General features: G+C 37.8%; 1 protein-coding gene across 1 annotated transcript in view; it reads left to right on the top strand.

Annotated features, from left to right (window-relative positions):
• Positions 1–10394, top strand: part of RRM1 (ribonucleotide reductase catalytic subunit M1) — a 35423-nt gene extending 25029 nt beyond the window's left edge. The window contains exons 13-19 of the mRNA XM_030831189.3: positions 936–1085; positions 1292–1513; positions 3245–3321; positions 5954–6089; positions 6925–7020; positions 8136–8324; positions 9360–10394. Coding sequence (XP_030687049.1) covers positions 936–1085; positions 1292–1513; positions 3245–3321; positions 5954–6089; positions 6925–7020; positions 8136–8324; positions 9360–9545 — 1056 coding nt within the window. The 3' untranslated portion in view covers positions 9546–10394. The remainder of the gene's footprint in view (positions 1–935; positions 1086–1291; positions 1514–3244; positions 3322–5953; positions 6090–6924; positions 7021–8135; positions 8325–9359) is intronic.
• The last annotated feature ends 2062 nt before the right edge of the window (positions 10395–12456 follow it).

Below are 12456 nucleotides of genomic sequence, written 5' to 3'. Positions count from 1 at the left end.
TTCTCAGTGAGGTCTTCCTTGGCAACTCTATTTAAAAATGACACTCCTGGGCTTCCCTGGTGGCGCGGTGGTTGAGAGTCCACCTGCCGATGTAGGGGACACGGATTCGTGCCCCGGTCCGGGAAGATCCCACATGCTGCGGAGCGGCTGGGCCTGTGAGCCATAGCCGCTGAGCCTGCGCGTCCGGAGCCTGTGCTCCGCAGTGGGAGAGGCCACAACAGTGAGAGGCCCGCGTACCGCAAAAAAAAAAAAAAAAAAAAAAAAAAATGGCACTCCTTCCATCCTTAGCCCCAAGACTCTGTTTTCTTTTCCTGCCTTATTTTTCTCCCTAGCATTTATTAGGCTTACATGATTCAAGCTATGTTTTAAAAATGGGTACTTTGGCAACATGTGTAAAATTGAGTAGATGTGAAGGGCATGAGGGAGTCTAGGTGAGAGGAGTTAAGGGCTGTCAGAGTCTCAATGAGGGTGAAGTAGACTTGCAGTTTGGAAGAACTTTCTGCAGTGATAGAAATGTTCTGTATTGGGTGGCTACTGAGCACATGAAATGTGACTAGTGCAATTGAGAAACTGAATTTTAAATTTCATTTAGTTTTAATCTAGTGGCTGCTGTATTGGACAGTGCACATCTACTGACAGATACATATGAAAAATTATAGCATAATGTGGCATACGTCTGGTAGTAGAGCCATGTACCATGAAGCATATGGTTCTTTCCCCATCTTACCTATTTCACTGGTGTGTGGTACAGTTCACATATGTGAATAGGTTTTGGGATTTAGAAATGAACTGGTGAATGATGAGGAGGGAGGAGTCAAAATAGAAATTTAAAATTTTAATGTCAGCAAGTGTTAGAGGCTTACAGAGTAGTGTCATTGACACAGTGGAAGAAATAAAAATCGTGTGACTCTTGACCCTTTTTTTCCGAATTCCAGGTTGCAGTTTGTAACTTGGCTTCCCTGGCCCTGAATATGTATGTTACATCGGAACACACATATGACTTTATGAAATTGGCTGAAGTCACCAAAGTCATTGTCCGAAACCTGAATAAAATTATTGATATTAACTACTACCCTGTCCCAGAGGTATGAATAGATTTCTCTGCTTATTGGTAATTATTGAAATCCAAGATGGAAGGAGTTTATCACAGTCTTCTAGTCATTGTCTAAATGGTTATCATTGGAACGGTGTGAGAAAACTGAGATAAAGAGAGAGAGTGTGTCATTTGTTACAGAATGTTGCTTTTACTGTTCATTAATGTTGTCTCTTCTCTAAATCTGTTGGCACAAAGGCAAGCATATCAAATAGATGCCATCGCCCCATTGGAATTGGGGTACAAGGTCTGGCAGACGCTTTTATTCTGATGAGGTACCCTTTTGAGAGTCCGGAGGCCCAGTTATTGAATAAGCAGATCTTTGAAACCATTTATTATGGAGCCTTGGAAGCCAGCTGTGAATTGGCCAAGGAGTATGGCCCATATGAAACCTATGAGGGCTCTCCAGTCAGCAAAGGAGTAAGTATATGCATGAAGTTTCTTTTTGCCTGTGAGTTCCTATGGTAGGCTGAATGGTAGCCTTCAAAAAGATATGTTCACATCCTAATGCCTGGAACCTATGACTGTTACCTTATTTGGTTTAAAAAGGGTCTTTACAGATGTTGTTAAGGAATTTGAGATGAGGAGATTATCCTGGATTATCCAGGTGGGCCCTAAATCCGGTGACAGTTGTCCTTACAAGAGACACAGAGAAGAAGAGGAGGCAACACGACCATAGAGGCAGAGATCGGAGTGATGCAGCCGCAACCCAGGAGTACTGAGAGCCACTGGAAGTTGGAGAGGCAAAGAACAGAATCTCTTCCAGCCTGTGGAGGGAGTGAGGCCTTCCCAACGTAATGAGTTCGGGCTTCTGGCCTTGAGAACTATGAGAGAATAAATTTTTATTTTAAGCCACTAAATCTGTGGTAATTTGTTACACCAGACAGAGTAAACTCATATGGTCTGTTTGTCCTCTGGAGTAAAAAGGATACTCTGTTTAAAACTAATCATTGCTAAAATGACGTAAGAAGAATGCTGACTGTATTAATTTTTTTTTTCTTTTTTGGCCGTGCCATGCACAGCTTGCAGGATCTTAGTTCTCCGACCAGGGTTCGAACCAGGGCCCACAACAGTGAAAGCGCTGAATCTTAACCACTAGACTACCAGGGAACTCCCAAGTATTAGTTTTCTGTTACTAAACTTAGTGTATTAAAACAACATACATTCAGTATCAGTTTGCATGGGTCATGAGTGCAGACTTGGGTTAGCTGAGTCTTGATCTCTGGATCTCTCAAAGCTACAGTCAGAATGTCGGTAGAGGCTGTGGTCTCATCTGAGGCTCAGGGTCCTCCTCCAAGCTCACCTGGTTCATTTCCTTGTAACTCTAGAACTCTTGGCATCTTGCTTCTTCAAAGCCAGTAGGAGGGAGAGTCCCTCATTTCAAGAAGAGCCCAGTCCTGTCACCCATTTGAGGGTTTTCATTTGTTAGGTCAGGGCCCACCCAGGATAGTCTCACTTTTAACTAAAAAATTAACTGATTTTCACCCTTAATTGCACCTGCAGAAATCCTTCACATTTGTCATAGTTATGTGAGTGGCATCCATTGTATTTCCAGGTCCTGTATACACTGAAGGGGAGGAGAATATAATGGCCTATACCCTAGGGGGCTGGGAATCTGGGAGCTGTCCTAGAATTCCACGATCCACACTGCCTTCATCATGAGTAGTATGATTCTCCTCCCTGTAAAATAAGATGTTATTTTTCGTTCTCACAGTTCCTGCTGATATTTAGGAACTCTACATTGTTTGAAAATAAGTTTATTAGCTAAATAGATAGATTGAGAGGCAGATCAAGGCAGTTAAAAAAGATGAGGCTAGAGTAATTCTTTTACTGTACAACAACAACATGCTTTCATAAATGTTAGAATTTCCTGGTTTGTAGATATGGTAGGGGTCCTCTGAGAGGACTCAGCCAGAGACATGGGGAAGAGGTAAGCCTTAATGAGTTTTCTTAGCCTGCTTCTAATCAATATGACTACATAGAAATTTGTCCAGGAAAGTCTCTGGTCCTTGTATTTCTTACACAGCTTTACCAAAAGACAGCATTTGTTGGGATGTGGGGGCATGGCAGTTAGTTATTTGTTTGGTTTTTGTCATAGTTTTAAATTGTCATACAATGATTTATCATAAATTTGGGTTGTTTATTCCTTAGATCCTTCAGTATGATATGTGGAATGTTACTCCTACAAACCTGTGGGACTGGAAACTTCTCAAGGAGAAGATTGCAAAGTAAGTAGAGATGTAAAGTGGCTTTGAAGTGAGGAGGGTTCAGGTTTTCAGCCTGGCTCTTTCGAACTTAGGTATGTTATTTTAGCTTCTGAAATTCATTTTTTGTCTTTTAAATGGGACTAAAAGGACCTATCCATAGAACTATTTTTTTAAAAATGCTTCCTAGGACAATATATTTTATATGTATAGTAACCTGCAAATTGCTTGGCACAATGAAAGCATTTTAATACCTGGTAGGTATTATTATTATTAGTTGATCTTGTTTTAGGGGCTTGAGTACCAAGATTAGGTAATTCTTTTTCTCGTTAAACCTTCATATTTCCAAGTGTGTTTGCTTTTTAAATGTTTTTTTAACTTTTATTTATTGCTTAACCACATTGGGCACATAAATGACTTTCAATGAATTGATTGTCATAGGACTTCATTACGGATTTTGGAAGAGCTTTTGGAGGGTTTAATGTGTTAAACTGTGTGAAAGAAAAATGTAAAAATTGAAAAATGTAGTCCTTTCCGGCTAATAAACATAAGAGATTTGAGTGCAGGCAGAATGTTTTGCTGAATGTTTGTCTGTCATGTCTAGGTTAATGCATATACAAAGTGTTTAATGTTTGCAGAAGGAAGCAGTAGCTTTAAAATGCTCTTTAAAATATCTGTTTACCTTAAAATTGTTTTGTTACTCAAATAATACATGTTAGATAATTTAGAAAACATACATGTGGAAAGGGAATAAAATGAAAATTATCCCAGTACCATCACCCCCCAAAAAAACCTGTTTGTATCTTTTTGTCTGTCATCCTCAGACTTTCTTATGAGTGTGTATATATGTGTATATTTACATGCAAATTCAATTTTTACAAAAATGGACCTGTATTCTATTTATTATTCTGTTTTTCTCAAAATAATGTAGTTTAAATATTTTTTATGTATAACTTTTTTAAATTTCAAAATTAATACATGAATACACATTCATTGTTAATAAAGTTCAAATATGGAAATAAAATAGAAAGTAAAAGCCCTTCTTTATACCATTTGTATATAAATGGTTCTGCCAACCATTTTGTCCCACAAAACAAACAAAAAAACCAACTGACTCCTTTTCTCAGAGATAACCATTGTGAATGGTGTATATTTTTCTAGACCTTTTTCAGTACATTTGCAGATACGCACACACAGTTTTATTATATAAATGAGATCAAACTTGACATGTTTTGAGACTTTTTATTTAGTGATTTATTTTGGAGATGTTTCTCTTTCAGTACATGCAGATTTACCTATTGTTTTTAGTGATTACAGACAATTCCATAGCTTGGATATATCATATATATATGACTTTTCAAAACATTTTCCTGTCTCTGGACAGGAAACCACTGTCCACTCTACTGAGGGAGTAAAGACATGGAGATAGTTGGTGGTTTGCTTGATGCCTCACAACTAGAAAGTGACATAGAGAGGTTGAAAGTCCAGTTGTACAGACTCCATTAGGATGTGAGTCTCTATGCTAAGTGCTGTATGAATCCAGAGGTATGGAATGTAGGAAAGATGAACTCTTTGTCCTTGAGAAACTTAAAACTAAGTAAGGTAAGACATGTAACACAAATATACGTAAAGGTACAGGTCACAGAAAATATTTGCAATGCAAATATTTGTATTTGACAGTTGTATTTAGTGTTGTCTGCCTGGTTAGGAAAGATGTTGTAGCGTAAGTATCTCTTAGGCTGAGCTTTGAAGGATGTGCTTAGGACAGTTTGAAGATTTCTCAGAGTTCAGATACTATATATTTATTTATTTTTTATTTATTTATTTTTTTGCGGTACGCAGGCCTCTCACTGTTGTGGCCTCTCCCGTTGCGGAGCACAGGCTCCGGATGTGCAGGCTCAGCGGCCATGGCTCACGGGCCCCGCCGCTCCGCGGCATGTGGGATCTTCCCGGACCGGGGCACGAACCCGTGTCCCCTGCATCGGCAGGCGGACTCTCAACCACTGCGCCACCAGGGAAGCCCTAGATACTATATTTTCATGCACTCTCTTTGGCACTGAATAGAGTCAAAAGATGTTAGCATTCTTCTAGGAAATTTAATTAAAGAGGTGATAGAGGAAGTCAGAAATATACTTGGAGCATAATTTTTTCTATTCATTATCCTGTTCAGGATAAATGGAGAATTGCGGGGATAGAGGTCTGGTTCTGACCACTTTCACATCATTATGTTTCCTTAAAGGGCCTAGCACAGTGATCACATAGGCACTTAGAAAAGAGCAAGGGTTGAATGAGTGTACCCTGATACAGGTGGGGACTCTCCAATAACCACGTGAGTGTTTTCTTGGGCAAGATAGTGTATCAAGTGCTGTGATTCCTAACTTGATACGGAATCACAGCATGGCATGATAAGGTTTACCAGCAGTAAAAATGGTGCTGATTCTGTTTAGGAATTAGGCATTTAGGAGAGGGCCAAGTTATACCACCCATACTGTGGAGTTGCATCCCTTTAGGGGTTAAATGCAAAAGTCAACATGTGAGTCTAATGGATGTTTGGTATTACTCGCAGCAACTGCATTTACTACAATGACTTAAAGTAGCTGTCTTCCTGACAGATTGTAGCTTCAGGACCAGCACCTAATAATCTCCTTTTCTTTAGGTATGGTATAAGAAACAGTTTACTCATTGCCCCGATGCCTACTGCTTCAACTGCTCAGATATTGGGAAATAATGAGTCAATTGAACCTTATACCAGTAACATCTATACTCGCAGAGTCTTGTCAGGAGAATTTCAGGTGAGAAGATCACAACCAGACCTACAGGAAAATCTTTTAGAAGCCTGATGTTGGGAGTAAATGCTACTCATATTTAGTATATGCCCCTTCATTTTAGTGTCGGTGCAAAGTTTTGATAAAGTGAGTTATCATCTCTAATATTGTTTATGTTATTTCAGCATATAATAGACATTTAATAAATATCTGTCAAAAGAATGAAGGATTGAGGGTTGAGTATGAAAGCAACTTGATATTAGAGTTCACATGATGTTTAACCATTTTGTAATCATAGTGACATATACTATAACCTCATATGCTTAAGTTGATGATACTCAAGGTGTATAGAAGTATCTTTTAAGATAGTGGTTCTCAGCCTTGGTTACAAATTAGAATTTCTGATGGGCAGGACCAGTGTTTTTTTTAAGGTTCCCAGGTAATTCTCATTTGCAGGTTGAGAACCACTAATTTAAAAGATACTTATTTGTGAATTTGCAGATACTCTGAAATAAATTTCTGTAAGGTTTGGCGTGGGTACGTTTCTAATTTTCTTAAGTATTTATTATGTCCTTACTTAAAAAGAAAAAAGAATCATTCTACATACCCAGCTTAGGCAGCATTAGCTCTTTTCACTTTTGCAAATACCATGTGTTATGTTTTGAATAACAGATATAAAGATTTTAGAGGAATATAGCTTTCATGTAGTGGGATAGGTCTCTCAGTTTTATAAAAAATAGAATTTACCAAGCAATCTAATGTTCTTCATTGATCTTATTTACTTTAAGCTCCAAGTCTGTGATCCTGTTTAGGCCCTGTCTTTGTTGTTTATTCCTTCACATCTTTCTCCTTTCCGTTTCAGATTGTAAATCCTCACTTACTGAAAGATCTTACTGAGCGGGGCTTGTGGAATGAAGAGATGAAAAATCAGATTATTGCATGCAATGGCTCTATCCAGGTACAGAATTTAAAAAAAAAAGTGTTCTCTTCAGGAGCTAAGTTGGTAGTTACATTGGTAACTTCTCACTTATCCCAGGCAATGCAGAGAAAGAATGGCTATTCACTGTGGTCATATAGGCTTATGTAGCTCTGTTCAACTCTGCATTGCTGTGCTAGGATTAAATGCATCTTCACATAGCTAGGCCTTACCCTCTTGTTTGTGCAGCAGTATAAAGTAGTGGTTCCCAACTTCTCTGCACATTAGAATACATTGAAGAGCTTTTAAAATCCTGAAGCTTAGGTTGTACCCCATACAAATTAAATGTCTGGGAGTGAGAGCCAGGCATCAGTATTTTTTAAAGACTCCCTAGATAATTGCCAAGTGAGTCAGAGTTTGGGGACCAGTGATATAAAGCCTGAAATTAGAGTCAAACTTAATTAAAAAGTATGATGGAGAATTGAAGACTGATAGTCCAAAAGACAGAGCCAGAAATAGTGTTTAACAGTGAAATATTTGCAACTGAGAATCAAGAAGCATTTATTTATTTGTAAATAGAGGCCTCTGGCTAAATATTTGTCTGCTTGGCAACACAGATAAAGATTCTTGTAACATTTCTATATTTGCTGATGGAAGCTGTAGCATTAGCCAGTCTGTGTTTTGATGCAAGCTAACCCTAGACCTAAGAAATAGGAAAACCTTTTTCTGTTGACTCCAAATGGAGTTTGTGAAGTCCTAGCTTATTTAAAGGGTTTTGCCTCATTGCTTCCTTGTGTCATGTCCCTGTGAGTTACAGCCCTGAGTATTTGTATTTTCTGCAAAAGTCAAGGGTCATTTATTGTTGCTTAGCTCTGACTTTTCAGTGAATGTTTTGGCCATTAACCAATTAAAGATGAGTCTTAAATAACTACCACCAGATTGATATTTTGTTGTTTAGATGGGGTTTTGTTTGACTTCATAAGCCAGAAGTGAGTAGTCTTAGGAAACTTGATAAGGATCATACTGTATTAAATGGAATGGTAGCGTCAGATCTGGCTGGAAGTAGAACCAAGGCCAGACCCTGGGGGTCACCATTCTGTTAATCATACTGCTTTCTTCAACCAGAGTGCAATAAACATTTGACTTCCCTTCTTCAGAGCATACCAGAAATTCCTGAGGACCTGAAGCAACTTTATAAGACTGTGTGGGAAATCTCTCAGAAAACCATACTCAAGATGGCAGCTGAGAGAGGAGCTTTCATTGATCAAAGCCAGTCTTTGAACATCCATATTGCTGAGCCTAACTATGGCAAACTCACTAGTATGCACTTCTACGGCTGGAAACAGGTTAGTGGAGGAAGTCAACCAGCTTGGGATATTTTAGAATTGGAACAGAGTTCTATATTCTAGCTACATACTAAGTGTTGCCACCTGGAAGTTCTTTCACTTTAAGTCCAGTATATTAGAACCAACCCATGGGTTTTATACCAGATTAAGCTCTCACTTTGAATTTTCTTATTTCTTTTAGGATTATTTTATTCTAAGCTTGAAACCTTGGAGTTACCTATGATCCTTCCTTTACTTTCCATGCAGTCATTCACCATGTAGTGTCAGTTGTTCCTTTGTACTATTTCTTGAATGTCTTACTTTCTATTCCACTGTTGTTATTTTTAACTTCTTAACTGATCTCTTTTCTTCTGGTATCTCTACTCTAGGCCATCTTGTGTACTGCTACCATTCCTAAAATAAAACTTTACACATGTCAACCCACTGTTCAAAAATATCCATTGTTTCCCCACTTTATCTACAGGATAAAAGCCAATCACTTAGCTAGTCATTGCCAACTGTAAAGGCCTGTGAGTCTATAATGTATTCTTATTCCCTAGCAATATTCTAGGTGTTTATGTAGAATTATGAATTTATTTTTCTATTTAACAAACTTTTATTGAACTTATACTATGTTCCAGGACTGGGGATACTGAATAGAGAATGGTGATTCTTATCCTTGAATTAGTCATAATCTGTTCTTATACAGAGATACAGTCTAGACCTCTAAATAGTTATAATTTAAGGCAGACATGTTTTCTTAGGCACACTTGGAAGTCATACACATAAAAACAAACAAACAAAAAGACTAGAGAACAAAAATATTTGACATTTTCAAAGAGATAAGCTTGTTTTAGGGGTGAAAAGGACAGAGTATACTGTTTGACCATCTTTTTCTCTCTTTAAGCATTTTTGAGAGGGCTTCCTAGAGGAGATATAATTCTAAGTTTAGAAAGCAATTTGACCTGGTTTATGGAAATGTATTTTAAACATTGGCCTTGAATGTCTAGTGTTCTCACAGCTTCTCCTAATTAGTTGTATTTACTTCCCTTTTAGGGTTTGAAGACTGGGATGTATTATTTAAGGACAAGACCAGCAGCTAATCCGATCCAGTTCACTCTAAATAAAGAAAAGCTGAAAGATAAGGAAAAGGTATCAAAAGAAGAAGAGAAGGAGAGGAACACAGCAGCCATGGTGTGCTCTTTGGAAAATAGAGATGAATGTCTGATGTGTGGATCCTGAGGAAAGGCTTAGAAGAGACCAGCCCTTCTTTAATAGCCAAACTACTTCTTGAGCATAGATAGGTATAGTAGGTTTGCTTGAAGTGATAAGGTTTTGCTGGACGTTATTGCAGCAAAAGAATCAATTGATTTAAAGTCAATTTAAATCAATTTAAATCAATTGATTTAAAGTCAATTTATATAAACGTGAAAGTAATGATTTTTTAAAATTGATATATTGGGAATCAAAGTAGATGTTTTAGGAATGCAAAAGAAGTCATCTTGCAAATAGGGAGTGATTAAGTAGGGTTTCATCACCCATCTGGTACCCCTTTTCTGGTGACTTCAGTTTTGGTAAGGAGACTTTGACTGGTGTGTCCATAGAAGCAAAACTGAGTCATAACACGTGAGAAGTGCTGACAGAACCTTTATCTGGATAAGGTCCTAATAGGTCATTCTGAAATAAAGATAAACATTTCTAAATGATTGTGTGAGACTAATTTTGTCATTTATTTTCATACAAAGGTCAACTTTGATAAAGGATTTTTTGTTATTTGAGGGTTCAGGGAAGAAATTTTAAGACAAATTACTTAGACACCATATAGAATTCTGATTTTAATATATGTCTTTTTCTTCTTTTTAAAAAAATTGTGGTAAAATATACATAACATAAATGTTACCATTTTACCCATTTTAAAGCATACAATTTAGTGGCATTAAGTACATGTACAATGTACAACCATCACCACTATCTATTTTCAGAACTCTTTCATCATCCCAAACAGAAAGTCTATACATAAAACAATAATTCCCCATTCCCTTCTTCCATTATTCCCTGGTAACCTCTATTCTACTTTCTGACTCTGAATTTGCTTATTCTAGGTATCTCAAATAAAAGGGATCATACAATATGTGTCCTTTTATGTCTGGCTTATTTCACTTAGCATAATGTTTTCAAGGTTCATTTATGTATTGTGTCAGAATTTCATTCCTTTTTTAAGGCTGAGTAATATCTCATTTTATATATATATATATATATATATATATATATATATATATATATATATATATAGACATTTGGGTTATTTCCACCTTTTGGCTGTTGTGAATAATGCTGCTGTGGACATTGATGCACAAGTATCTGTTTGAATTCCTGCTTTCTGTTCTTTTGGGTGTGTACCTAGAAGTGGAATTATTGGACTAGATGGTAATCTTATATTTAACTTTTTGAGGAATTGCCGAACTGTTTTCTACAGCAAGTGCACCATTTTACATTTCTACCAACAGTACATGAGAGTTCCAGTTATTCCACATCTTTGCCAATACTTGTTAATTTTTTGTATTTTTTATAATAACCATCCTAATGGCTTTTGACAGTTTGATTGTAATGTGTCTTGGTGTGGGTCTCTGAATTTAGCCTAATTGGGGTTTGTTGAGCTGCTTGGATTGATATATTCACATCTTTTGTTAAATTTGGGAAGTTTTCAGCCATTATTTCTTCAGGTAATCTTTTTTGCCCCTTTCCCTCTTTTCCTTCTGGAGTTCCAATGTTGCATCTATTGGTCCACTTAGCAATGTCCCAACAGGTCCCTTAGGCTTAGTTCACTTTTCTTCATCCTACTTCAGCTCCTTAGACTCAGTAGTTTCAATTGCCTTATCGTCAAGTTCATTTATTCTTTCTTCTTCTTGCTCAGCTTTGCTGTTGAGTCCCTCTAGTGAAATTTTCATTTCAGTTATTGCTCTTTCCAGCTCTAGACTTTCTGTTTGGTTCCTTTTAATTGTTTCTACATCTTTGTTGATAGTCTGATTTTGTTAATACATTGTTTTCCTGATTTCCTTTACCTGTTTTCCTTTAGCTCTTCAATCATATTTAAGACAGTTGTTTTAATGTCTGTCTAGAAAGTCTGACGGCTGGGCTTCCTCAGGGGTGGTTTCTGTCAGTTTATCTTTTTCCTTTGAATGGTCTATGTTTACCTGTTTCTTTATAATGCCTGTGATTTTTTTTTTGTTGAAATATTCTGAGACTAAACTTTTTGCAGTGAAGTCTCTTCTGCAGAGTATGTTCAGTTAATGTTTTGACAGCTTTCCTTGGTCTTTGCAGATTGACTCTGTGCTAGGACACTCCCATACTTGGTTAGGCTTGCTGTAAGCCTAGGCAATGTCATGGTTAATTTTATTTGCCAACTGGCTAGGCCATGGTATCCAGATATTTGATCAAACACTAGATAGAGCTGTGAAGGTATTGTTTTTAGATGAAATTAGCATTTGAATTCGTAGACTTTGAGTAAATCAGATTATCCTCCATAATGCGGGTGACCTCATCCAATCAGTTGAAGTCCTTAAGAGGAAAAATGCTGAGGTCCTCTGAGAAAGGACTTCTGCCTACAGACTGCCGTTGGACATGACCTGCAGTATCAGCTGTTCTCTGGGTTTCCATCCTGGAAGCCTACTCTGCCAGTTTGGGATTTGCCAGTTCCACAATTGTGAGCCCATTACTTACTTACTTACTTAACTTATTTATTTATTTATTTATTGCTGCATTGGGTCTTCGTTGCTGCACACAGCCTTTCTCTAGTTGTGGTGAGTGGAGGCTACTCTTCATTGTAGTGCACGGGCTTCTCATTGCTGTGGCTTCTCTTGTTGCGGAGCATGGGCTCTAGTTGTGTGGGCTTCAGTAGTTGCAGCACACAGGCTCAGTAGTTGTGGTTCGCAGGCTGTAGAGCGCAGGCTGGGTAGTTGTAGCACACGGGCTTAGTTGCTCCATGGCATGTGGGATCTTCCTGGACCGGGTCTTGGACCTGTGTCCCCTGCATTGGCAGGTGGATTCTTAACAACTGCACCACCAGGGAAGTCCCCCGTATTACTTTATGTGTGTGTGTGTGTGTGTGTGTGTGTATAGAGAGAGAGAGAGAGAGAGATGTATATGGTTGACC

This window comes from Globicephala melas, chromosome 8, assembly GCF_963455315.2.
Source record: "Globicephala melas chromosome 8, mGloMel1.2, whole genome shotgun sequence".
Lineage (NCBI taxonomy): Eukaryota > Metazoa > Chordata > Mammalia > Artiodactyla > Delphinidae > Globicephala > Globicephala melas.
Note: the sequence above shows the minus strand (reverse complement) of the source record. Positions and strands in the feature narration are given on the sequence as shown.